Consider the following 27349-nt stretch of genomic DNA (forward strand, 5'->3'; position numbering starts at 1 on the left):
TTTGAAGACTGAAAACAAACCTTTGCTGACTTTTAGACATCTAGAGGAGAAACTAATGCACATTGATCAAAAGCAGCATGAATACAATCAAGTTCAGCTTAACATAATGAAAACATTAAAAAAAAAAAAATCAAATCAATAAATCTACCCCTTACTGGAGTTAAAGCAATCACAGCAGTTTCTGTGTATCTGGTGAAAATAATAATACAGTATTCCTCCAACACTGTTTTATCTAGTCACAGAATTTAGAATTACCTTTGGAGAGTAAATGTTTTGTAACTGGTAGTCTCGGGATTTTATTACAATGTTTTCCTCTTCCTGTTAAAAGAAAAATGGTATTTGGAGAAAAGAGAAAGTGTGGAAATTATCAAAGTTCAAACCAGATCTGTCCTTTCCTTTATTACCCCAAATGAAAGAGGTTTAAATTTTAGGCAACAATATTTATCTGTGTGCTGATTTGAGGTTGAAGCTGAACAGTAAAGTCTGCACTTTAACAAAGGGTTTCTTTACATACTTCAGGGTTTGTTTTTTGTTTTTAAAGGAATTTGTTAGAATATGATGATGTGGCTGTTTGGGGTTTTCATGCTGAAATCAAGAATTTCTGTAGAAACATTTTGATTATTGTTAAAGTCTGGTTGTTGAATTAGAGGAAAAGAATGATTTCAAATTTTTTCATAAGTACCAGCAGTCCATTTGGAATGAGCCCCAGTAATGTCATTCAGGTTCAATTTAGACACTTTTTTGGTGGGTTTTTGTATTTTATCATCATCCTTTGCTGCTTGGATCATTTCATGTACACATTCACCAAAAAAGGCTTGTGTACTCAAGACAATTCAATTCCTCCACAGGAAGAGGAAATATTTCTTCCTGCTGAGAATTATCACAATAAAATCATAGAACAATCTTTATTAACCTTGTTCAGACACACAGGAAACTGTAAAGTGTAATTCAAACACTTTATTAAAACAGCTTAAAACCAGCAGCAGTTTCAGAACTGCTCCACCTGTCAGATGGGTGTGGTTGCATGTGACATCACTTGGAGATAGTCCTTTGGATTGCAGGACTCAGAGCTTTTAGAGCAGCTGCAGGTCTCTGGAGCACCTTAATGACCTGCAGACCCAGAGTCCTCATGGGATGCAGTGATGCAGTCCTAGAACGCCTCCTAGGACTGGGACCAGGACCAAGGTCTGCTGGGTCAGATACAGTGAGGGGGTCTCCTTTGTTCCGATGAAACAGGGACTCCCGCCGCCGTGTGCAGGGGCTCACAGCCAACACATTGCGGAAACCGTAGGGCGTGGTCACCTTCGGCACGTGACACAGCGACATGGCTGCACGCATGGTCAGGTCCATGTCTACGTCCGCAGATTCTGCAGCAGCAGCGGCAGTGTGAGGGGGAATGACTGGTAGGGGTGTGTGGAATCTGGGAGAGGACGCAGGGCTAGGTGGGTTCTTGGGGGGGCTCTCACCATCATGAGACAGTCTGGTCCGCTCCGGGGACACCGGATAAGGTTGCGGACTGCAGGGTAGGAGAAAGAAACTCGGGATCTGCTCCGGGGTCAGAACCAGAGTCTGCAAAGATCTAGGCTTAAAGGCTGATATGGTGCTTTCCTCCCAAAATGTTGTTATAGTTGAGCCTCTTTGATATTTCTGCAAACATAGAACATACACCTGAACATTTAATCTTATGATTATCACATCTCCTTCCTGAGGCTGTGGGACAGGAAACTTTAAACTGGATGTATGCATACATGCAAGTTTCACAGCTCTAATGTGTAGCCATCACCTTAGAAACAAACGGCAGCACTGAGCATGCTTAGAGAAAATCACCCACTGCAATTCAGGTCTACTTTACCACTCTGGGTCATTTCCACTATTGGTGCCATTTTACCCCCCCCCCCAAAAAAAAATAAAAATAAATAAAATTACAGTCATTTCTATAGTTTCATCATTCAGAGTGAGTGCTTGCCAAATTGCTAACAAAAGATTTAAAAAAGCAGAGGACATTATGCTATAGTAATTCTGTCCAAATTTTCCACATGGGATGTCTGCCAAAAATCATGTAAGCTTTTGAACGTACACATTTGGAAAATATTGATATTTTCCAAGAACTAAACTGTATTTTAAGCAAATGTCAGCAAGCGTCATCTTAAAAAGGCATGTTTTATTTTGAAGTACAATGTAATCTCCATGTGTCATAAAAGTGGTGACATCACACCAGTGAATACTCCCCCCCCATATTAAATCACTCACTTTTAACATTTCATGGTTTGGGAAAATAACCCTTTAGTTTTGTCCCTTTAATCTCATCCCATCATCCATTCACCCTGTTTGAGAAAATTATAATCCTGTGAAAGGTTTAAAAGTTTCAACCCTAATAAATAAAATCACTCTCAATTTTAGAATTATGCATACTCAGAGCTGCAAACATAATTTCTTGCAGCAAGTTTTAAGTCTTCTTTTACATGGACAGTCTTGCTGACCTTACATGTTTGGTGTACAAAGTATTGATTTATGAATGCAGTGAAAAGAGTTTCACACTTCATGTGATGCACATGAAGACCAGAAAATAATTTCACATGTTTATCAGCCATATGATCAATTTTATGATACCAAGCAGAAAAGTACATTACTGTTATTTTCACCTGTGGTTTGGGTTTGTTGAAGCTTCCAACGCAAAGCAAAGCTGGCTGTGTTAAACTTTGTAGTCACAACTCTGATGAACATGTTACTGGGAAAAATCTTAATTCTTGGTCACAATCATAATAATGTGTATGTGTGTTAGTCCCCGTAGGGAAATTCCGTTCAAGTGGAGTCAAACCCCCACCTTCCGATCAAGAGGCAACCACTCTACCTACTGAGCTATCCCTGCCAATCATTGCATCTGCATCAGGTGTGTCCAACTCCAGTCCTCAAGAGCTACTGTTCTGCAGCTTTTAGATGCATCCCTACTCCAACACAGCTGAATCCAATGATTGGATTACCTCTTCAGCATGTCATCAAATTTGGCAAAGGCCTGGTAACAAGCCATTCATTTGATTCAGGTGTGTCGGAACAAGGATGTGTCTAAAAGCTGCAGGACAGTAGCTCTCGAGGACTGGAGTTGGACACCCCTGATCTACAGCAATTCTGAAGCTGCAGAGACACTGAAAAAAAAGTAGATATCTTAGCAAGCCTCTCCCAATCTTTGGAACCACTGAACTGGACCTGACTGGGTCCACTCACCAAGGACAAAACACACAAAGTTCATGAAAGCAATTAAACTTTGACTACAAATCACGTGCGTTTCCTAGAGTGATTGAGAAGGTTTTAGAGGCACTCAAGGACTAGAATTCAGTTAGCTCTGTGCATCCAGTGTCTTAAACATTTATTGAAAGTATTTGACTGAGGAAATGTTGAGAGGCTGTACTTCACAAAACTTAGGTGTAGAAGTACTGCAGTCAAACATTTAAAAGCCTTGTAAATACTAAAGATGTTTGAAGACTCTATATACATACATAAAGTAGCTGAAGTCAAAGTTCTCACTAAGCAGAAATAGTCACATCAGAAGATCTCTGTATTACTCGACCTGTTGCTGCTCACCTCGGCAATATACCGCTCAGGTGGGGGCAGCACGTCCTCACAGCCACACCTTCAGGCTTCCAGAACAACCTGATAGTTTGTCTGCACACGCTCAACGTATATCACACAGGCTTCACCCTCAGGTGTATTTGAGCAGCAGCCAATGACACCACACACCTGTTAAAGGTGTAGTCCACCTTAATTACACTGGAATCATCTGATTTACACACCTCTCAATTTATTTATTTTTTCTACTTTGTTTTCTTTTGGATGTCTGATGCTTTTAAAAACACATTTTATTTTGTGTCTTTTCTTTCTCACATTTTAGGAACCTTTACATATTTATAATCTGTTTTCTCCTTCAGTGATCTAAGAATTTGATTTAAGGAACAAGCTTTTTTATTGTTTTTTTGTATCAATGAATCTTTTAAAATATCACAGACCATTATAACCCTGTGACTTTTTGTTGGTTTAAGGAACTTTTTCCAACATTGATCCCATGCTTATGTTTCATTATTTAAATTTCTTTCTGATAACACAGGATTTATGTTACATGGTAAACAACCGCTCAGATATCACAAAAGGGGTGGGGCCATGCTGACTTAACCAGACTACATTCATATTCTTCAGGTTTCCAGATGAAGACCACCTCCATATTCCTCCTGCTTCATTTCATGTTTTAAAGACATCTGGACATTTTCACTGACTTTTCTTTTATACAGGGTATATCAAAAATATTCACAATGTTCACAAGTGCTAAATGTGTCCCCTCCAGATACACAGCGTATGTCAATATGACAGTCAAACTCAGCCCATATGGTGAGCATGTCTGCAGGTTTTTTGGCAAATAAGAAATCACTTTTTAGCGCAACACCAGGAACCATGTGAAACTCCATAATATGTTCTTTCAAGCTGTATGTGTTTTAATGGTTACTGGTGAACAGTTGCAGAATTCAAGTACTTTGAAATCTGATGATTCTTCATGATACACCCTGTATTTTATTCTTTATTTCAGAGGTCACATAACTTAAAAACCGTCTTAAAGTTTAAAGTAAAAACTTTGAACACTGGAGAGTTCGTGAAATGTAATGATCAGCTGACCAAACCAGGCTTCATATTTAACCTACTCAGGGCAGTTTGTGATATGATGTTTAATTCTTAAACTGTCCTGCTATTGGCCGAGTCCAGCTAGAACAGAAACGCAATGACATCACTACTCCTCACTGGCTGCTCGGTGCTCTCACCGTTTTATTATTCAGCTTTAAGTCAGTTCACTTCTGAGCTGCTTCATCTGTTCTGTTTTTTACCCTCCTGCATCTGATGAATGCCACCAAAAGGTGTTAAAAGGACCTTTGCTGCACACCCCATTCCCCTCCACCCCCATCGAACTCCCAATAACAGACAGCTGAGTCTGAAACCAACCATCAGTTTTTATACAAAGAATTCAATGACATGACGGAGCTTTTACTGCAGGGAGTCAAACAGGAAGGAGGCGCTAAAAACAGCAAGAAGTGAGGATCCTCCAAAAAAAGTACAACCTATCCCCCCAAAAAAGGAAAAAGAAATCATCATCATCATGTCTGCTGTTAAAATCAGTCTGAGTTACTCCTTCCCCCAGTGCATTGTAGGAGATCAGCCTCACACAGTGACCTTTGACTGCTGGTCTCCATGGAAACAGCACATTAAAAGTCAGTTCATCACATGGAGTTAAAGTTGGCAGCATCTCAGAGCTCCACCTTCCAGCAGCAGTCAATGCATGTCATCAGGGAGACATGGCCTCTCCCAGTATGTGGAGCAGCTGGCATGTGATTTTGTTTTAAGGTTCCTTCAGTCACTATCAGAACCAACAGCTGATGAGCCTTTCCGTTTCCTCTTTGGAGCTTTGGGCTTTGAGTCCTCCTCCTCCTGCAACAACATAACAGGATCAGAAACAGACCTGAACCAAAACAAGACTTAAACCTGTATAGAGGGGGTACATACAGAGCCGCTGCTGGATGCACTTTCTTCCTCGTTGTTGGTGGGTGGAGCGACTCCCTTCCTGGAACGAGGTGATGAGGCTGGAGCTTTACGGCGTGACTTTGGCGGCTTCGACTGAGAGTCCTCGTATTCCTCCGCCAGGGCGAACAGATCACTGAACCTGACAGGGAAGGTGTGACGTAATCAGCAGTGTTGTGATGTAATCATTTGTGTGTGTCTGTGGGAGTGAATGTACCTCATCTTGTGGGCCTCATCACAGCTTGCCTGGACGTGCTGCAGAGCCTGAAGTATCGGAGTCTGAGTGAAGACTGACAGAGACATACACACATTAGCACATTCAGGTCATCAGTAATTGATTGACAATCGAGAACTGTGTGTGAATGTACTGACAGTTGTTCTTGGTGTTGCTCAGACTCAGTCTGAGGTTGTCCATGTGCTCCAAGATCTGTTCCAGGGTCAGCTGAGCCAGTTTACTGCTCGAACTGCGAAGACTGAAGACAGAATAAAGTTAACAGAACTGACACTACAGACATAGAAATGAGCCTGAGAAGTACAGATGCACAGAGGAGGGGCGTGTCCCAATTCAGGAGCTACATCTTTTAAAGGCTGCATCCGAAGGCCAATTATGTCACAGCAAGACATACAAGGCTGTCCCAATTTAAAGGTTTCAACAAATGTTTCCGCCCGCCTTTTACCTGAATTTGAAGGACAAGTTGGGTGTATCCTTTGAGGTCTACCCTATCCTAAGATTCATAGTGCAGCAAGGGCAGTAGATATTTTCCTTTTCCTTTCCTTCCTTAAACAAAAAATGGTGGATGGCTAAAGAATAAAATTTCAAAAGAAAGCACTGGGTTTTATCTCACTTATTATTTAGCGATGCAAATATTCTAAAAATGAAGAACATAAGACATTAAATTTCAGTCTACAGAAACATGCAATTAATCACAGCTTGTGAATGTTCTTTTTACCTATTTCAGAATCAGTATACTTTATTAATCCCTAAGGAAATTATGTAAGTAAGAAATTATGTATGTAATTATGTAACTATTTAAGTAATCTTTCAGATAAATATAGTGGTGCCACTATATTAAAGGAACGATATTGGTCTCTTTTACATGCAATACAAATGGAAATAAATACAACTTGAATTTTTACTGAATTTGACTGTTTGAAACTGAGTTCAGATGTCTATTCTTAATGAATGTATTTTATATATTAATACAATACATTTTAAATTACATTATATTACCAAAGTGTAATGACTCTAGTCTCATTTACCACATCAGCTAACTGTTGTTTACTAGTTAATATTAAAGTTTCTGTTGGACTACGCAGCCTAAGAATGTTTTGTTTTTGTTTTTTTACAGTTGTGTGGTCTCTCAGGCTCAGATACATCATATACCAATTAGGGGTGGCGGGTATAAACGGTATACAGTAGAAACGATATGAATTTGGCCAAAGGTAGAAATTTTGACTATACCGTCCTACCGCGATAGCGCATATTGATGATGTCATCAAGCTGCATCTGTTTTGGTCAAAAGCATGGCAGCAGCTGCCACCTTGGAGCTTACAGGGAGGAGGTACTCATAAAGAAGATCGGTACGACGTCAGTCATATGGACCTGGTTTGGGTTTATGCCAGGGGTGGGCAATCTCAGTCCACGGGGGCCGGTGTCCCTGCAGGTTTTAGATCTCACCTTGGGTCAACACACCTGAATCACATGATTAGTTCGTTACCAGGCCTCTAGAGAACTTCAGGACATGTTGAGGAGCTAATTTAGCCATTTAAATCAGCTGTGTTGGTTCGAGGACACATCTAAAACCTGCAGGGACACCGGCCCTCGTGGACTGAGATTGCCCACCCCTGGTTTAAGCAGTTGGATGGTTGAGCACAAAAATATCATCTGCAAATTATGCCGGGCGACAGTAATAACGAAAAAAGAGAGTACAAGTAATTTGTTTTATCACCTCAAAACAAAGCACGTTTTGGAATATGAGGAAAGTCAAAAACTGTGCCTTCCAAAAATGCCCAATCAGTCAAGTGGAAAGAAAAAAAGGTGGCCCTACACTCCAGCAGACTGATATTTTCCAAGCCTTTTCCAAAGGCACTCCGTATGAGAAAGCGGTGGATATCACAAATGCCATTACAGTGTACGTGTGATGCAGTTTCTTGCAGTGGAGATATATATATATATATATACACATACATATATATACACATACATACATACATACACACACACACACACATTTTTATATATGTGTATATATATGTGCATAGAAGACAAGAATATATCGCGATATATATCGTTACCGCGCATGCTTCAAATTATACCGCAATATGGATTTTAGGCCATATCACCCAATCCTAATACCAATCTCTGCATGGAACCACTCTGCATGGGCTGCATGGTCCTGCGAGTATCAAGCCCCTGAAATGGGACACAGCTGAGGAGAGCCCCATGAAGTACAGATGCACAGAGGGTAGAGCCCCAGGCAGACCTGAAAGTCCACACCTGTTTTTTTTGTTTGTTTGTTTTTTAACCTTTTGTCATCACCTTTTCCTTTTTATCATCATTTTTGTCTTTACTTCATCAACTCCATCCTTATCCTAACCTCTTCTCTTTCATCTAAATGTGTCCTCATCTGTTTTTCTTTTGTTACCCATCTTTTTTTAAGAGTTTTTCCCTCAACTCAGTCTCTTTCTACGTTTGTAACTTATCTTTTTGTGGTCAAAACTCTGTGCTTACCTCTGTCTCTTGCGGGGTTGGTTGTTGTTCTTGATCAGCTGGGCCTTTATGTTTTCTGCCAGGGTGTCGTCGTATTTGGTAGCCCAGTGTCTCAGGATGCTAGTGGTGAACTGGTCCTCTGGGTGACAGGGACGACTCAGGACCATCTTCACCATCTCTTCGCTGGGCCTGTCACAAAAACATGAAGAGATGTTAACAGGGACACAGAAACGCAGCTCAAATGCAGAACAGAAATACATGTGAAATGGGGTGTCTGCTATGTATCATACTTTTCTCTGCGAAGCTGCAGGAGCAGGCAGGACAAGGCCTCAGGGTGCTCTGAACCATAAAAAGAAAGGAGGGTTACAATCTTTCCTTTGCTTTGTGTTCCTGTCTATTGAGGATTTATTCACCTTTGTATTTGAGGTGCTGCAAGATGGGAATGATGGTTTCCAGGGGAATGCTGTGGGCCAGAAACAGCTGCCAGGTGCTATATTGCTCGAAGGTCTCCCACTCGAGTGACTGAACTGTGGAAATCGAGGATAAACAAGCAAATGAAGATGGACCATGGCCCAAAAATCTGAAGAGTTAAACTTTTAATCCGAGTCTCTCACTGAGGATGTTGAGCACGGAATCTTTCCGGAACATCACCAGGTTCCCCATCATCACGTGACACATCAGCTCCTGTAACTGCACACACACACAAACACGCACAGGTGATACATGGTTTCCCAGCCAGAGCAGCGGGGACACACGATCAGGTTTATTACCTGTGTGGAGTCAATAACGGCGACAATCATGTTGAGAAGCTCGCCACTCCGCAGCGTCTCATCTGGAAACTGAACAAGAGCAGGGACCTTCATCAGAGTACTACATTTTCACATCACATAAAAATGTCATATTGTGATATCATTTCTATAGCGATGCCATACTTTTATCTTCCCTTGTTCCAAGACAAGCCCAGGCATGTCTGAGAACAAGTGACCCAAGACATGACGTCCCAGTTTGATGATGTTTAAGAGTTCAGTTAGTTTAATTATTGTTAAGCTGTTATGTTGTACTTTTACTGGCTAGGCTACTTTTGTACTTCTGTTTGCCTTATGCTGAGTCACTACTATCGTACTCCTTTGTTTCAGTAGGGACAAGAAGGGAAAAAAGACGTTCCTGGAAGGATGCTCTTAAATCAGCACTTCTACTGTGTGAAGATTTTCTTTTTGTGGTGCAGGTAAGACTCAGGTGAGCCTACCTCAGAGTAAATCGAGGGTGTGAGGTAGCAGAGTAGCCGGACGTCGTCCTCCTGACAAGCTTTCATGTCCATCATCAGACAAGTGTGGAGGTCACCGAGTGCCGTCGCCTGTGCAAATGACTCATACAACATCATCTTCCCATTTGCTGCTTTACTGTTGACAGACACAGACATGGAGTTTAACCACGTTTCTCCTATCAACATCTGTGACTGCAGCTTTTTTGTCACGTCTGCTCACCTAGCCTTCAGGTAGTACAGCAGGTGATATCCGATCTTTGGCTGCTTCTGGTAAAGTTCAGCAAGCATGTCGAGCAGAACTGAGAAACCGCTGTTGTCCTCTTGCATGGTGACGAGGTTCCTGAAGATCAGACAAACTGGTTTACACACCGACTCCTCCAGGGACCTACAGAGAGATATAAACGGGTCATCAGAGAGAGCCAGACATGAGTCAATAAAGAGAGAGAGAGAGGGGGACAGTCAGTCTGATTAATTCACTCGTCTGGTGCTACTTACTCCTCCGTGATCTCCTCTGGCAGGACTTCTCCTCTAAAATGATCTTTGAACAGTTCAGCCAAACAGGAAGCCAGAGCTGACATCTGCTCTGTGTCAAAGTCCTCCTGTAGGAAAGAACATAGCATTGTACCAACATGGCTTAACACTGAAGCCCTGCAGCTGGCCACACTCATTTCTGATAAGCCACGAATGACTCATATAACTCAACAAGATACCTCACCTCCAGGATTAGATCCACAATCTCCTGCATCACCTCACACTGAGTTTCTGTGTCACTGCAGAGGAAGTGTTGCTGTCAGTTAACAGGAAATGGCCTTGATGTAATACCTAACCTGAGGATCTGAAAAAAGACTGGACTTTCACCTGGTCTTCTGAATCTGCTGCACCTTCTCCTTCATGGTGTCATCTAATTGGTCAAGCCAGGGTGTGATATCAGCAGGCTCCTCCATCACAGCCTCTTTGATTGGATGAAATCTGAACTCCCTCTTTTTTCCTTAACAGTGATGCGAGGACAGGTGGTCAAATACTCTACTTCCTGTTTTGTGGTGAATTGTTAGAAATTTATAGTAAAACTTCCAAATTATGAATTGGAAACTGAACCGAGGAATTTAACAGCTCAGATTTCATCCCCAAACTGGAATACCAAACTAGTTAAATACAGGTAAAAAAACAGGTTATTCTGGTTTAAAGTAGTTTCTAAACCATTTTAAACTGTTTTATTCCAGGATAGAATTTATTTCAATTAAACTTGTTTCATTGGTCCAACTTGTATTATTTTGTGTTTGCTCCACTTTAAAATGATTTAATTCAGTTTTGTTTAGTCATTTTGACTTATTTGCATAAAAATATTTAACTGTAACTGGTAATGTAACTGTAAACTTAAACCCCATCATCTCTCTTTCATGACTTAGTGTAGCTAGGTGGGGCTGTAAAATTCTAGGGCACATTTTGAAACACTCCCATCCAGTCATGTATGTGCAGTTAACACGTGTTTGCTGCAGACTGAACAACTTCTTGTTGGCAGTTTTCAATGTCTGTATTTTGGCCAAAGTTGTAACTGCCAGATTCTGATCCACAATTATTTTCCTGATTCTCGTTATGATTTTTTTTGTTTTTTGAATTATTTAAATCATAGAAGGTATGCAATACTCTACAACAGATTAATGGGACAGGAGTGGAGAGGCTTCAGAACTTGCCTTAGAATCCTCTGGTTTAAAATATTTCTTCAACATTAAAGTAATCCAGTGAAGGTTCTGCTGCACAACAAACACAGTTTAAAACAGCATTTCTGTCGTTGCCACAGTGTAACTCAGTTTAATGCAATAACCTGACGTGCCCATCAAAGTGACCAACCCCATTAGGACCCCATCCTCATTTGAGCTCCGCCTACAAACTTTCAAAAGTAAATTTACTTGCATGAGCAGGATTTCTCTCTGAACGCAGAGAGCTACCAGCGAGAGCGTGAAACTGTAGCAGCGCGTGCAATCAAGTCATCTAAAGTTGTTTCTCCAGGTGTTACCTTTGTTGTTGACTTCCTCCTCATCGTCACTGAAAGTTGCTTCTGTGTTGTCGTAGCAACTCTCCTCCTTGTCCAACACATGGTTGTCCATCTCCATGGAAACCGACTCCTCCATCTTCACTGCATAATTGAAAAAACAAAAGAGAAAGAGAGGGTAAAGGTTAATGTCCGTTTCTACTATTGTGTGTGTGTGTGTGTGTGTGTGTGTGTGTGTGTGTATGTGTGCTACCTTCAGTAGGAGGTGATGGCGGGCTGCAGAACTCGGGGAATCTTTCTCTGAGCATTGACCGGAGCTCTCGGTCCAGCTTTGGGTTATCAAACAGTGGAGCGAGGTGACTGACAGAGAGATCAATAACCAACAATCAAAAATGATCCCTGTGATAGAGTGGTCAATGATCAATAAATACTGATGCCTCTTACGCCAGGACCCTCTTTTCCATGATGAAGTTTAGCGAGTTGAAGACACCCTGACGGACCTGAGACTCCAAAGGAGGGAAGAAATGAGGGATGATCTGAAGAGGGGAGGAAGGAGACCAGCAATAAGAGGAGAGACATTAAAACCTGGTAAAGTTTTTTTGTGTGTGTGTGTCTGTGTATGTTACCCTGCACATGAAGTCCAACAGTGTAGCAGTGATGGCAGGATGAGGTTTCATGGAGTGATGCATCACCAGAATGGCTGGCTCTGAAACACATCATCAAAGGTGAGTGCTGTTTTACCTGTCTGCCTAATGACATGATGATATCATCTCTGACCAATACCTCTCTGGTGTAGCCGAAATTGTGTTACCTATGTTCATGATGCTGTCCTTCTCAGGGTTGAAGAACAGCCAATCATAAAAGAGAGCCAGCTTAGCGTTGGAGGCCGCCACGTTTGACTGGAGTCACACAAATCAATTGATTATTAGTTATTGACCGTTAATAATTCCTGCAGATTGACAGCTTGAAACCAGATCCCCTTACCGTGCAAGTGGTAAGCAGCCAGCCAATAATAGCCCAGCGTGGCAGGATATCAGAGCTCAGGACTTCATTGGATGGATGTACTACCCCGCAGATGTAACGAATCAGATCACAGCGTAGTGATTGGCTCTCTGCTGTGGACAGGTACTGTCTCTGAAACCAGTCCTGATACCGTTTCTGCTGCCCAAAACGCACCTGAGCAGAGGTGGAGAAAGAGTCAAAATCAACTGAGTCCCAGGTGGAGAAACACCCGAATCACAGAATTTAATAACGTGGTTGGGGTGAGAGGGCAGATGGCACCTTTGTCTGACCCGTTTACCTGCTGTATTTATTTTGTTGGAGGCTTTTGAGGGGGAAAAAGGCTGGAGTCCAGGTGATATTGGTGATGATGATTTGTTGCAATTGCCAGTGGTATTTGATCAGCATGGTGTTCCCTGATTCATCAGGATATGACACGTTTTCCTCCCTGGATGCTTTTGCAGGACCTGCTGTCTTTGTCAGGTGCTGAAAGGCACCCTGCTGGAGGTGAAACTCATATAAGCAGTGGATACACTCTTTGTGTCCTGCACACCATCCCCTGGCTCCTTGTAGGACAGCTCTGATAAATGCATGGTTCATTTCATCTTGAATGAACTAAATCAGACCAGAGACTTGGTTTTCTTTTCTCTAACAGAAACAGATACTACAGAGCATGTGTTCAGGTCCCACTCACAGCAAGGGGCTAGTACTGTTGGATCTTTCAGCTGCCTTTGACACAGTAGATTATGGTATCCTGAGTGACAGCCTGCAATCGTGGGTGGACATCTCTGAGTCAGCTCTGGGCTTGTTCTCTTTCTGTCTCTCTCACAAGAGCTTTTGAGTTTATTTTCCTAATTTTCCCACTTTACCTTGTGATGTGTCTAGAGCTGGGCGATATAAGATTTTTTCATATCACGATATGTTTTTTTCATTTCAGGCGATAACGATATATATCACGATATAAGCCAAATAACTATATTTGTAAGATTTAAATGTGCCGTTGCTCACAAGTAAAATGTGAAATAATTAGCAGCTTGTTTTAATTAAAATATTTATTTCCCATAATAAGTTCAACAGGGTAGATGTACTTAAGGAACATGAGACTTCAGTTTCAGATAAAGGCAAATATTGTAAACTACACAAAAGGCAGCCGCTAAAGCGTTTAAGTTTCAAAATAGAACAAACAAAACAGACCACTAAATTGTCAATTCCACTTAGAAACAAAATTTTAATTCTAAAAATAAATCTTAGGTCGTTTTACAGAAGAACAGACAAAATTGACTAACTTTTGTCAATATCAAATAAACTGAGAACTAAAAGGAAATTCTCAGGCTACGTCCACACGTACACGGGTATTTTTGAAAACGGAGATTTTCCGTTTTCGTTTTAAAAAATAATCCCGTCCACACGTAAACGCAGAAATGAAGGAAAACGCTGCTAGGAACATGCCAAAGCAACAGGTGGCGATATATTCCTAACCGTGTAGAAATGTTGGCCAATCTCAAATCGGGTTCTCAAATCCCTGTTTCTGTGTGTACTTACCTGGGACAACAGTACATCATAATATCTGGGCACACAGAAACAGGGATTTGAGATCCGTTAACATAAAAGTAAACAATACTGTTTCTACATATTTCAGTCACATTTGGGGCATGTTTAATACACAGCCATAAGCACTCCACTAAATCTAGGACATACTTATAATGACCGATTTAAAGGCCTAAGTAAAAATATATATGATCATAATTTCTTTGTAGATCATTTAATCATAAAATACAGAAATGAGTGCTGTATCTGTGCTTTTGATTTTTTCCAGTCATCAACAAAATCTTTAATTATAAAAAACTAATTCAAAGAGCAGTTTTCAAACAGTGACTTAATTATTGAAGGGAAAGAAGCTTTTGAAATCCACAAGGCCCTATTTGAAGACTTAATTGTACCTCAACTGCTGTAAGAAAAAAAAAAAAAAAAAAAAAAAAAAGAAAAAAAAAAAAAAAAAAAAAAAAAAAAAAAAAAAAAAAAAAAAAAAAAAAAAAAAAAAGAAGAAAAAAAGAAAAAAAAAAAAAAAAAAAAAAAAAAAAAAAAAAAAAAAAAAAAAAAAAAAAAAAAAAAAAAAAAAAAGAAAAAAAAAAAAAAAAAAAAAAAAAAAAAAGAAATGTTGGCCAATCAGAAGTCTAGAAGCCTCGGTAGGAAATAGTAAACAAAGATGGGGCATAGAAACAGAACCGAGTCGTATGTGTGGAGGGACAGTAACTATGTGTGTATATGTAAGCATTTAAACACTGCAGAGAGTACAATTAACAGTAACAGTATTGTAGAAATTCATTTCACCGAAACAATAACGTGGCGCACAGCGTGACGTCAAAAAAGGCGCACACCTTTGACGCTGCGTTTTCTCCGTTTTTCTTCTCCACACGTAAATGCAAAAACGGAGTTTTCGAAAATATCCACCCTGGCAGGCGTTTTTAGAAATCTCCGTTTTCAGTGACTGAAAACGCCGTTTACGTGTGGATGAAAGGTGCAAACGCATAGAAAAATCTGCGTTTTCAAAAATACCCGGGTACGTGTGGACGTAGCATCAATCTCTCCTTGTTGTATAGCTTAGCTTTTCAAACAGTTTTAACAGTTACTTTAGTCTGACAAAAGCCGAATGACGAATTAGCGCTTTCAGTCAGAGATTGAGCATGCACCGCTTTATTGTATATCCAGACTTGCTTTCGGCACAATTTACAGTGCGCGCTACTCTGTTTTTTGTCAGACTTGAAATAGCCGAAATACCTTCACACTACGGAACTTCTGTGGCCCTTCCGTTTGACAATCTCTCCAGCATTGGAACCATCATCTGTTTTTTCTTCGGTAACCTTCGCTCACGCTCTCGGTTGATTTTTCTGTAGTCGGCAAACTCATTTCCTTCATTACCTGGGCGGCCCAGCTGCAAAAACAAATACATATGTGCGCCTTGGCGCTTGTGCTGTACGTAACAAGTCATGTGACGTGACGCTGCGGCTGTGATTGGTTCGGCTCTGCGCTACTTAATTTGGATTGGCTGTTCTTTTTTTTTTTTAAGAGGACAAGAGAGATGAGGTCTATCGCAATAGTTTAATTTTTCTATCGAGAAAAAGTTATTTCGCAATACATATCGTTATCGTTTTATCGCCCAGCTCTAGATGTGTCCCAAGGTTTGATCCTAGGACCCATGTTGTTTGCCCTGTACATGCTTCCACAGGGACATATCTTAATGATTTTGAAGGCATCTCAAAGCAATGTTACACAGATGACATCCAGCTGTACATGCAGTTCAGAACCCAAAATGTAGCCAAGGTCTGTCTCCTTAAGAGCTGTCCTCTGTCGGTGAACTACTACATCATTACATAACTACTAGTACATAACTAGTACATACATATCAGTACATAACTGTAATTCATTATTATCAGGATGTCCTAAAAACTCCCTGAAAAGCCTTCAGTTCATCCAAAATGCTGCAGCAAGAGTACTGACAGGTACTAGAAAGAAAGAGCATATTTCTCCCGTATTGAACTGAATTGAATTCAAAATCCTGCTCCTCACATACAAGGTCTTAAATAATCAGGCCCCATCTTATCTTAATGACCTTGTAGTACCATATTACCCTATTAGAGCGCTTCGCTCTTGCACTGCAGGCCTACTTGTTGTTCCTAGACTATTTAAAAGTAGAATGGGACGCAGAGCCTTCAGTTTTCAGGCCCCTCTTCTAGGGCTGGGCCATATTATACCGTTCACGGTAATACCGGTACAATGTTAGGCAACGATAAGAAAATGAAATATCGCGATACAATATGGGTAAAACGCGCATGCGCAGTGCCTTTGTTTTCATACGCACATGGCCGAAAAAGCATGGCAGCAACAGAGAATGAGAAGGGGGAAAGTGGATTGTTGAGTGAAACGGATGAGCCAGAATTGGTTTGTAAAAATGGTGCAACTTCAGTGATGTGGAACTGGTTTGGTGTTTGTCCGTCAGATACACAACAAAGCACATTTTTTTTGTGGAACATGCAAGCGGGCTGTCGTTATTGCCGTATTTGTCGGACTAAGGTGCTCGTAAATCTGGGAGTAACCTGGGTCCCAAACTCTGTCCCCTTCAGGTCCCAAAATCAAACGAACACTGCAGCATCACTGAGAGTTAAAAACTGTCTAAATTCTTTCATCTTTAATAAAACGATCAGCATTGCTGCTTTACCAGGTGTAACTATGAAGTTTAACATCCAGGCATCCATGAAAACCGAATTTATTACATTTAACAGAGAAGTTAGCGGAAGTTAGCTCGCTAGTTTCGCTAGTTACCTAAGCATGATATAGCATGTTCTGACTGAGAGATTTCTGAAAAAATTCAAACGTACAGCTCTGCTATCACTTCCAACATAAATGAAGACAGAAAACTAAACAGCAGTGACGTTTGTAGGGTTAGTGAAGTTGGGCTACCTGGTATATAATGATGTGCTACGCGATCGCTACCGACACAGCTATGTTAGCATAACATAAACAGTGAAGCTGCGGGATGAACGCAAACTTTTTTCCACTCGATAAAAGTTAACGTGAAGGTTCCTGATGGTTAGAGACAAATGCAATCGCATGGCAGGATGCTGTAAACGGACCAAACTTCAGTCAGGAGAACAACTGAGATAATCCATCCACAATACGAGGTTAGTCATTAATATATTGCAACAACATGGGAATAGAGCAGCTGTGATAGAATAACAGCATTAATGAATCAATGGTACAGAAGTGGAGGAAGCAAGAAGAATGAGTTGAATAAAGTTTGATTTATCTGACTGCTTTGTTTCGCTTAATGTGCCTTATAATCCCGTGCACGTTATGGTCCAAAAAATAGGTATTTGACTTTTTTGTTTGGCACTCTGCAGTTTAATGTTGCAAAGCACCTCTTTTTAACTTCAGTGGATATTATACATGGTTATGCTCAGGATATGTCAGCCCATTTCTACTGGAAATGCATTTGCACTGTTACATTTTTATATAACTTTAATGCACATAAAAAACAGCTGCTTGTTTAAGTGAAAATAAATGGATGGGGGTTTTTTGTGCTAGTAAAGTTGTGGGGTTGTATTTTGTCTCGCAGAAATTATATCGTCAGTTATATGGTTATCGCAAATTTTCAGATCTATATCGTGATATATATTTTTGGCCATATCGCCCTGCTCTACCCTCTTCTATGAAACCAGCTTCCAGTTTGGATTCGGGAGACAGACACTATCATTACTTTTAAGATTAGGCTTAAAACTTTCCTTTTTGCTAAAGCATATAGTTAGGGCTGGATCAGGTGACCCTGAATCCTCCCTTAGTTATGCTGCAATAGGTGTAGACTGCTGGGGGACTCCCATGATGCATTGAGTTTTTCCTTTTCAGTCACCTTTTTCACTCAACATGTGTTAATAGACCTCTCTGCATTGAATCGTACTTGTTATTAATCTCTGTCTCTCTTCCACAGCATATCTTCTATCCTGTCTTCCTTCTTTCACCCCAACTCGTCGCAGCAGATGGCCGCCCCTCCCTGAGCCTGGTTCTGCCGGAGGTTTCTTGCTGTTAAAAGGGAGTTTTTCCTTCCCACTGTCGCCAAAGTGCTTGCTCATAGGGGGTCATATGATTGTTGGGTTTTTCTCTGTATGTATTATTGTAGGGTCTACCTTACAATATAAAGCGCCTTGAGGCGACTGTTGTTGTGATTTGGCGCTATACAAATAAAATTGAATTGAATTACTACACCTCTGAGTGCTTGTCCAGTTTAAAGCCAAAAGGAGACTGTGATTTTCAGATTTTGAATTCTAAGTTGTGGTACTTGTCCCACTGGGAAAAAAAAGATCTGGTGGTGATAGTTTCAGTCATTATGTATATTTATAAGGTTGGGAAAACCTGCAGTAACCTGAGACTAAAGAAGTCACTTGGATAAGTGAGGAAACGTTTCTCCCACTGAAAACGCTATTCCCAGATGAACGGAATCAACTTCTGGAAATTAGTTATGTGGAGAACCACTCTAATTAATAATTAGAATAATTAAATAATTAAATTAAATAATTAAATACAGAGCGGTACCCTCTTCTTAAAGATCATTACATTTATGAGCTAAAAGAGGCTTTACCCTGGAGGTCATGAACAGTAGTTTGGTCTCCATGTCTGGTGTGAGTCGACAGGCCAGAAACTTCCTGGAGGTCCGAGCCGTCAGTAGTTGGAGGACACCTGTGAACTGAGGGCTCAGGACTTGAGGATTGTGCAGCAGGTCTCTCCACAGCAGCTCCATCTCTGGGATCCGAGCAACATTTTGCAGCAGACGAACCAGATCTCTGCCGATGATTAGACAATCCATGAACTACAGACAGAGAGAGTTCATCAGTGTAAAGACAAGAAGTTAAATACATAACAGACCACACCATACTTCCTTCCTCTCCTTATTACCTTCTCCCTCAGCATGCTGATGCAGAAGTCCACTTCTTTCTGGCGCAGAGGCAGCAAGTTTGGAGCTCCGTGGTCCACAATCAGCCGGAGGTAAGTGTAGACTGACATCGCTATGAGCATCCCGCTCTTCAATACCCACTCTCTGCAGAGACACACATATTCAGCTGCTGCACTATAAAGGCCCACTCTGGGCTCTAACAGAGACAGAAAAAAAGCAGCTGATACTACAGTCTGAACAAAAAAAAAAAAAAAAAAATGTGAATCATACTTCTGCTCGAGCAGGATGTCCAGGACACTTTCAGCCAGCCAGAGGTTTTTGGTGGAGATGTCTCCACCTGTGCAGAGAGAACAGTGACATTACAGTCAGAGCGAGTGGTTACGGGATTCGTGGTTTAAGCTCAGGTAAAAATCTGAGTGTCTCACCTGCAATCTGTTTCAGCAATGTCATGATGACGCCATCAGCTCCCATCACGCCACTCTTCACCAGTTCTCTGACCAGCCACACTAGCTGCACACACACCAGCACGTCATTAGTAGTCAGGTTCAGGTGAGATCCCACATGTAAGAGCAGGTCCTGAGGAGGGACGCTGCTGTCCTATCCTCTCAGGACCTAACCTGGTCTGCCTCTGTTCCTTCACAAAAGTAGACACAGGTCCCTGCTACCCAAAACACTTGTATATAACTGTGTGCATTCATCTTTGTGTGTGTGTGTGTATGTTCCTGTCTAGCTATCTTTGTGAGGACCGAAATCTGCATTCTACTATACTTGTGAGAACCAACAGTCACTTGTGAGGACACACAAACTGGTGCTCACAAATTTGAAGGCATTTAAATGCTTTTTTGAGGCTCAAAATGTGGTTTTAGTGTCAGGGTTACAATTAGGTTATGGTTTTGGTTAGATTTAGGGTAAGGGTTAGGGTTAGGCATTCATTTTTAATGGTTAGGGTAAGGGGCTAGGGCAGGGGTCTGCAACCTTTTACACCCAAAGAGCCACTTGGACCCGGTTTCCACGCAAAAGAAAACGCAGGGAGCTGCAAATACTTTTTGACATCTAAAATGAAGATAACACTGTATATATTGTTTTTTACCTTTGTGTGACCAACTAAGGTGTGCTGCTTATGAAATCCACAAAGTGCTACAGAGAAAATTACATTTTATTTATGTAATCAACACATTTTGAACTCTTAAAGAAATATAACAAAAGCAAAGACACCCAGCTGAACTAAAATGATCCATGTAGCAAACAAAAACTGTTGTGAGCCGCCTCCCTTATATCTCCTTTGGGCTTTTGGAGCCTTGACCTGACTTTTAAAAAATAATTGGTAAAAAAGCTCTATGCTGCTGAAAAATGAAAAATAGATATTTGCAAAATTTTGCCTAAATATGTATTTTACCTGATTAATGCGTGCGGCGGGGGCGTGGTCTGCAGCGCCGCTGCAGGGGAGGCGGACGCACCTGAGCGGCACCCGCAATCACGCCTCGCCGCCTTAAAGTCTGTGCTCTCTCTGCTGTTGTTGTTGGTGGTGTGTGTCGGGCTGTGAGCTGCGAAGCTACAGCCGGCTGTATGCGTACAGCAACCGTGTGTGAAAAGTGGTCAATAAAGAGATGCTGAAAAGCGCGTTCATGCAAACATCGTCGGGTCTGCCGTGATATGTTTACAATGAGACTTCTGCTCCTGAACCTCTGCTCACAGCGTCTGCTAATCGGTGCTGTGCGAAGTCAGTTTACGCAGGACTGTAAGCTGTCATCTGTCGTCTGTGAGGCGTGAGCAGTGTTTGTCTTTAACATAGTTCACGGTGGAGCTGCTGACATAATGTGGATCCGAAGATCCATAATTGGCCTACCTGGGGTTGAAAGTCTCGATAAACGCACAGTGTTTCGGCGGGAATACCGGCTTCCGCGAGTGTGACACTTATATTGAGCGAGGAAAAAATAATAGAATATAATTTTATATTTATATTTCAATATCACAGTAATCTTCCAATTTAGAACTACAAGTTTAAAAGAACTAACATAAATAAAATACACTTCAGCGAAATACTTCTAATTTATTTTCCCAAACCACGCGGAGCCACACTATAAGGACTAAAGAGCCGCATGCGGCTCCGGAGCCGCGGGTTGCCGACCCCTGGGCTAGGCAAAGTATTATATCAATGAAGGTCCTCACTAAGATAGCTGAACGGGCTTGTGTGTGTGTGTGTGTGTGTGTGTGTGTCCACCTGTATTAGTTTACCTGTGTTCGGGGGACCTCCTGCAGTTTCAGGAACTTCTCCATCAAGATCTGGTTGATTTTAACCAGCACAACGTTCATCCCATCTCTATTGACCAGCGTCAGGTCCCTGTAACACTATCACCACACATAGTGATGTTATAGTAATGTCAGAGTCACATCAGACATTACCTACAATGCTGCAGAAACTCACCCTCTGGGCCTGAGCCGGCTCTGTGAGGACCAGTGTGAACAGACCTAAACACACCTCCTCATGCTGTTGCTGACCTTTACATGCCTACAGAACAGGTAAACAGGAAGTTAAGACACAAATTACATAAATAAAGTCTTTTCATTTTCAGGTCTCAGAAAATCAGGAAGGTGTCTGGTTCCAGCTGTTAAACACAGAGTAGACTGAATGAAGTGATTCAGAATTGGAGCGCATTAGAGAGTCTAAACATTAGACGTTTCCAGCTCTGACCACCTTCCTCCAGAATTATTTGGACAATGACACATTTTTGTAGTTTAGTCTCTGCAGACTACCACAGTGAATTTCAAATAATACAATCAGGATGTGATTGTAGTGCACACACTCGGCTTTAATTAAAGGAGTATAATAAAAATATTGCAATAAGGAATTCCAGACATTTTTATACACAGTGCCCTATTTTCAGTTTCATGGAGAGACCTGTTCTTCTGTTAATCCATCAAGTTAATATAGATCTGGAGTCGATTCCAAGAATTGTATTTGTATTTTATAGTCACTGTAATTTTCCATATGAGGATCAAAGAGATGTCAGTGTAAGTGAAGGAGCTCATTGTTAGGCTGAAATACCCAAATGAACCGATCAGAGAGAGCAAAATCTTTAGACGTATCCAACAATCTGGTTCATACTTAAATAGACTAAATGCATCAAGCAGCAACACCAAACCAAGACCACAGATACACTAAAGAGCATGATGACAGAATTATTTCCACGGTTCAGAAAAACCAACATCTAACTTAGTCAGGAATAGTGTTGAGAGGGCAGAAGCATCATCAAGCATCAAGTCTACAATCAAGAGACAATCAAGAAACACTTTCATGAAAGTGTAAATCAAGAAGGTGCAAACCACTGTTCAACTGATTAGACTTAACCAGATAACAACAAACAGAGCCGGCACAGTTCTGGAAAAATAAAATGTCTTTGAACAGATGAAACCAAGATGAACTTGTACCAAAACAATGGAAGAGAAAAGTTTGAAGAAGGAGAGGAACGGTTGATCTGAAGCATCCATACAATCTTTGTGGACTGTTGATAGAAGCAGAAGGATAACGTGTGTGCAGCGCTGTACTCCCTCACATTCTCACTGATGCTGCAGAACTGATCACACTTAGCTTCACAGAGGAGATGATGATGAGCCAAAGAAAACTCCAAAACAACCCAAGAATCGTGACATTCTTCAAGCCAGGTCATCATAGCAGCAGCTTTTCTGTGATCAAATACAAACTTCAAGGCAGAGAGCCAATAACCAGCAGCAGCTGAAGGAGTTGCATGTTACAGAGGCATAGAAACAGCACATTATTTCTGAACACCACTGAGTACCGTCAGTCAGACTCTTTTCCACTAGTACCTTCTCTGCTCAACTCAATTCTACTTGGGTTCACTTGTTACAACTGATTACCACCCCAATGTGCATGGGTTCATTATAGCAACACAGCCGTGTCATCAAGTGTATGCGACACAAATACAACACCACAATGGAGGACATAAAGTTGATGGTGTAACTGCTGCTCTGTCTGTAGCTTTGTGTCAGACTCAAAGACCATGGTGTTGGTTTTTATGCAGCCATTTCCCTCTTTGCCAGGTTTCAAAAATGACACTTTTGATTTTTGAGAAATCTCTCTCACGACCCACTGAGTGACACCACTGACTGGCCAGTTGTTGGCATGCAATCTGTAGACGTCATAGTCTCGGATCACAGCCCACGTCAGCGGCACATCATAACATAACTAATCCACAGATTACACATCCTGCACATAACACTAATGAGAGTCTTCAGTCGTTCTTTAGTACAAACTCTGGGTTTTCAGATACTGCAGTATTGTTAGGTTAGGTTTCGCCGACAAACACATCATGCCTAAATACAAACATAGTCATTTGATTCGGTGATCGCACTACTATGTGTGAGTATTAAATGTAACAGTACTGAGAGGTGTACTACGAATTGTGAAGATAAAGGCATTAGTGAGCTGTGAGCCTAAAGTCAGAGTTTTCTGTGTCATGAAGGACCCACTCTTTTTACCTGCTAAATCACCATGGTAACTGATGCTCAACACATCACTTGCTCGAGATCAGGTTATGTTCAGAGTGTGAGTTAAAAATGAGGCGGATGTGCCATGTTTTCACTGATTCTTTTATTTACAGTTGGCTTTAAAGCGTGATTTAGATTCTCTCCTGGGAAATACGTTTATAAATGACACCTGCTGAGTTGTACCTAACAAACTCGCCATATGCAGCCTGTCTGTAAAGTTCCTGCAGCTCAGATTGTGCCCCAGGAAGGCTGAATGCACAAAATGTTTTTATGTTTGCTCCAAATGCTACTCCTTTTCTTCACATGGGTGGAAGTCAGTAGTAGTATCAGCAGTAGTAGTACTGATGTTTCTTACGTTGGCAGTGAGCGCGTCATTGGCCTCCCTCTCTGACAGTCCATTGGTCAGTGCCTGGACGATTCCAACACAGCGCTCCAATCTCTGCACGCAAACACAACAATCAGTGTAAGCAAGACAACAAACACTAAACATACCTACAACACAAGCACAACAAGAATCAATGTAAGTATGAGAAACACAAACAGAAAATAGCAAAAACCATAAACAGAAATATAGCATCAACTAGTAGATCAGCTGACGGCGCCCCGCAGAAAAACTGAACTTTATCAAACAGCACTCACAGTTAGCTTCTGACATGTGAGACACTGCGCATGTCACTTTTCATATGTTCGTATGTTTACGTAGAGTTAGCATGCTAAGCTAACTGCTTTGGTTTTAATGAGTCCCGCGGTTCGGTCCGCAGCCCCCCACACCATGAACGAACACAACAGCAGAGACACAAATTCCACACCTCCGGTAGCAGTTCCGAGTCCCACAACGTACCCTTCTGCTGAGCTAACGCTATTAGCCTGCTGCTAGCCGTGCTAACTGTCTAATAAAATGGTTCCGCGGAGTCTTTATACCGAGGCTGCGCTGTCTGCCCGTAAGCCCGCTCTGTCCTGGTTTAGTCTGCCTTGAGACCAGCTAAACAGCGTCAACCTACCTCCTCCAGCTCGTCCTTGGCGTCCAGTGGGGTGGACACCAGGAGCCGGCCCTGCGGCTTCGCTTTCGCCGGTGCAGGCTCCATCTGCTCCCACTGCGCCTCGCCGGGCCCCGCGGAGTTGAGACGGACTGGGACTACCTGTGCTGGGGGCGTGATGGGTGTCTGTGTCAGTATAACGGAGGATCTGGGGTCAGTGTCTTGCGGTGAGCCGCTTCGGACCTTTAATGTGTGTTTTCAGAACTTTTTCGGGGTCAGTTCGGACCGTGACTCCCACTCTGTCCGACACTGTAACATAACGGACGTCCGCACTGAGCCAGCAGAGGGAAGAGGCGGGACCGCACACCCCGCCTACCAATCACTTCACTTACACCACAGACTGAAGTTAGCGTGGACCAATAACAGGAGCGAGAACCTGGAGCCAATCCTCGATCGCCTGTACTGAAGGCCAACAGCATGGAAAGGGCTTCAGCGTGTTTATAAAGTGTTGTAGAGAAAATATTGAAGAACTATAAAGCAGTACTTGTCTGCTTACTGCACTTATTCTGCTGCTATACATGAAAATATTGACTCATTCCACCTTTTGAGATACTTTTGAAGTGTACAAAATAATAAAATAAACAAAACTGGTTTTATTCATCTTTCACCCCAACCGGTCGCAGCAGATGGCCGCCCCTCCCTGAGCCTGGCTCTGCCGGAGGTTTCTTCCTGTTAAAAGGGAGTTTTTCCTTCCCACTGTCGCCAAAGTGCTTGCTCATAGGGGGTCATATGATTGTTGGGTTTTTCTCTGTATTTATTATTGTGCTATCTACTGTACAATATAAAGCGCCTTGAGGCGACTTTTGTTGTGATTTGGTGCTATATAAATAAAATTGAATTGAATTGAAATGTCAACAGCTAACAAGTAACAACCAGAAACAACATGAACTCAAAAAGAGGAATGTGAAATGGAATGTTTACAAGATGGTAGTGAGACCTGCTGTGATGGATGGTTTGGAGATGTTGGCACTGTCAAAAAGACAGGCAAACTGAACATGATCTAACCTCTGTTCACAAACAAATGAGCTGCATGGATGACATTAATTCCTCAATGTCTCAAAACTTTTTAGAACCAAGCAGAGAAAAGATAGACATAGTTGTTGTTGGTCTGTTGGTGTAACTGAGGAGGATAGTGGGATAGGAGGAAATGGAGATGATGATCCACTGTGGCGACCAGCAAAGAGAACAGTGGGAAAAGAATAATCCAGATTTATAACCAATGGGTTACTCTGCAATGGGCTATTTGGAACTATATGTGCTTTAAAATAAAGAAAACTGTTTGGTTTCTATTAGTTTTATTATGGACCAAACAGGGCAATATAAAGTAAAGTAAAAAAAAAAATCTGCACACTCTAGGAGAAAGAACTGGACCGGTGCAGTTTTTGAGCTAATGTTAATAACAGAGGAGATTTGGAGCACTGCAGTTACTGAGTCAGCAGAGTGTTGGTGACCTTTACACACTTAACCTCAGCACTCAGTGACCCACTATGTAACTTTACATGGTCTGACCCTTCATGGCTGAGTTGCTGTGGTTCCTAAATGTTTCCATTTTGTAATAACAGCACTTACAGCTGATCCCAGAACATCTAGGAAGGAAGGAAGTGTATAAACTGCTTTGTTACAACAGTGGTCGATTTCAAAATACTGCTGCATTGTCTACAGTGGACTGTATTGTTTTCATAGACAAATTCAGGTTAATTGATGTGGACTTGAATACATGTTACTGACATGAAAAATGATAGAACTATCTGAGTGTCTGCTTTCCTTTATAAGTCGTGTTGAGGAACTAATGAAGCCATTGAAACCTGAGGCTCTCTTTTAGAAATCTCTGTTTAATTGGTAGGTTGCTCATTTTACCTATAGTGATTCACAATGGTGGGTGGATCCTTATGTATTTGCCAACTCCTGTATTTATTTATTGTCTTGCATATTTATCACACTTACATGTTTTGATCATTAAACAAATGTTCATATTAGACAAAGATAACCTAAGTAAATACAAAATAAAGTTACTAACTGATGATTTCATTTATAAAGGGAAAAAAATCTTTCACTGTCTGACAAAGTGAAAGGCTAAAAGATCTCAAAAAACAAGACATCATGCCACAATCAGGCACATGCCACAAACAGCTGAGAAACAAAGTCACTGACATCTATCAATCTGAAAAGGTTTACAGAGCCATATCTAAATGGTAAATGGTAAATGGCCTGTATTTATATAGCGCTTTAATAGTCCCTAAGGACCCCAAAGCGCTTTACATATCCAGTCATCCACCCATTCACACACACATTCTAAGGCTTCACGCCAGTGAACCACAGTGAAAGCCATTAAGTGAGCCATTAAGCCAACAAGTGAGGCTGGGGGAGATCACCTCTGAAACTCGGTCCCTCAGTATTGGTGCCCCTCAAGGATGTGTCCTCTCACCACTACTGTTCTCCCTCTACACTAATGACTGCACCTCCAAGAACTCAGCTGTAAAACTCCTAAAGTTTGCAGATGACACCACCGTCATTGGCCTCATTCAGGATGGTGATGAGTCTGCATACCGGCAGGAAGTTGAGCGGCTGGTACTCTGGTGCAGTCAGCACAATCTGGAGCTGAACACTCTTAAAACTGTAGAGATGACAGTGGACTTCAGGAGACATCCCTCAACTCTGCCCCCCCTCATCATATCAGACAGCCCTGTGTCGACTGTGGAGATCTTCAAGTTCCTGGGTACCACCATCTCCCAGGACCTGAAGTGGGAGACCAACATCAACTCCATCCTCAAAAAGACCCAGCAGAGGATGTACTTCCTGAGACAACTGGGGAAGTACAGTCTTCCACAGGAGCTGCTGATCCAGTTCT

At 41.6% G+C, this 27349-nt stretch overlaps 1 protein-coding gene across 2 annotated transcripts; it reads right to left on the bottom strand.

Annotated features, from left to right (window-relative positions):
• Window positions 1-942: 942 nt before the first annotated feature.
• On the bottom strand, window positions 943-24811 carry ints3 (integrator complex subunit 3). 2 transcript variants are annotated; one of them, XM_003443743.5, is made up of 29 exons: window positions 24466-24811; window positions 23820-23903; window positions 21384-21467; window positions 21194-21307; window positions 19384-19468; window positions 19229-19295; window positions 18961-19102; window positions 18647-18874; window positions 12502-12693; window positions 12329-12416; window positions 12144-12223; window positions 11962-12053; window positions 11771-11877; window positions 11542-11661; window positions 10386-10515; window positions 10243-10297; window positions 10023-10126; window positions 9748-9912; window positions 9510-9663; window positions 9034-9102; window positions 8878-8953; window positions 8677-8790; window positions 8554-8602; window positions 8285-8452; window positions 5926-6026; window positions 5771-5843; window positions 5539-5695; window positions 3580-5463; window positions 943-1647 (listed from the first exon to the last, which is right to left on the bottom strand). In XM_003443743.5, exons 1-28 carry the CDS (start codon window positions 24547-24549, stop codon window positions 5386-5388), a joined length of 3060 nt encoding a protein of 1019 aa, XP_003443791.1. In that variant the 5' UTR covers window positions 24550-24811; the 3' UTR covers window positions 943-1647; window positions 3580-5385. The 2 variants fall into 2 exon arrangements, with proteins under 2 accessions (XP_003443791.1, XP_025758042.1); XM_025902257.1 differs by having other exon boundaries at window positions 3495-5463; window positions 24466-24549.
• Between the last annotated feature and the right edge of the window lie 2538 nt (window positions 24812-27349).

Source organism: Oreochromis niloticus, linkage group LG22, assembly GCF_001858045.2.
Source record: "Oreochromis niloticus isolate F11D_XX linkage group LG22, O_niloticus_UMD_NMBU, whole genome shotgun sequence".
NCBI classification, from domain to species: Eukaryota; Metazoa; Chordata; class Actinopteri; order Cichliformes; family Cichlidae; genus Oreochromis; species Oreochromis niloticus.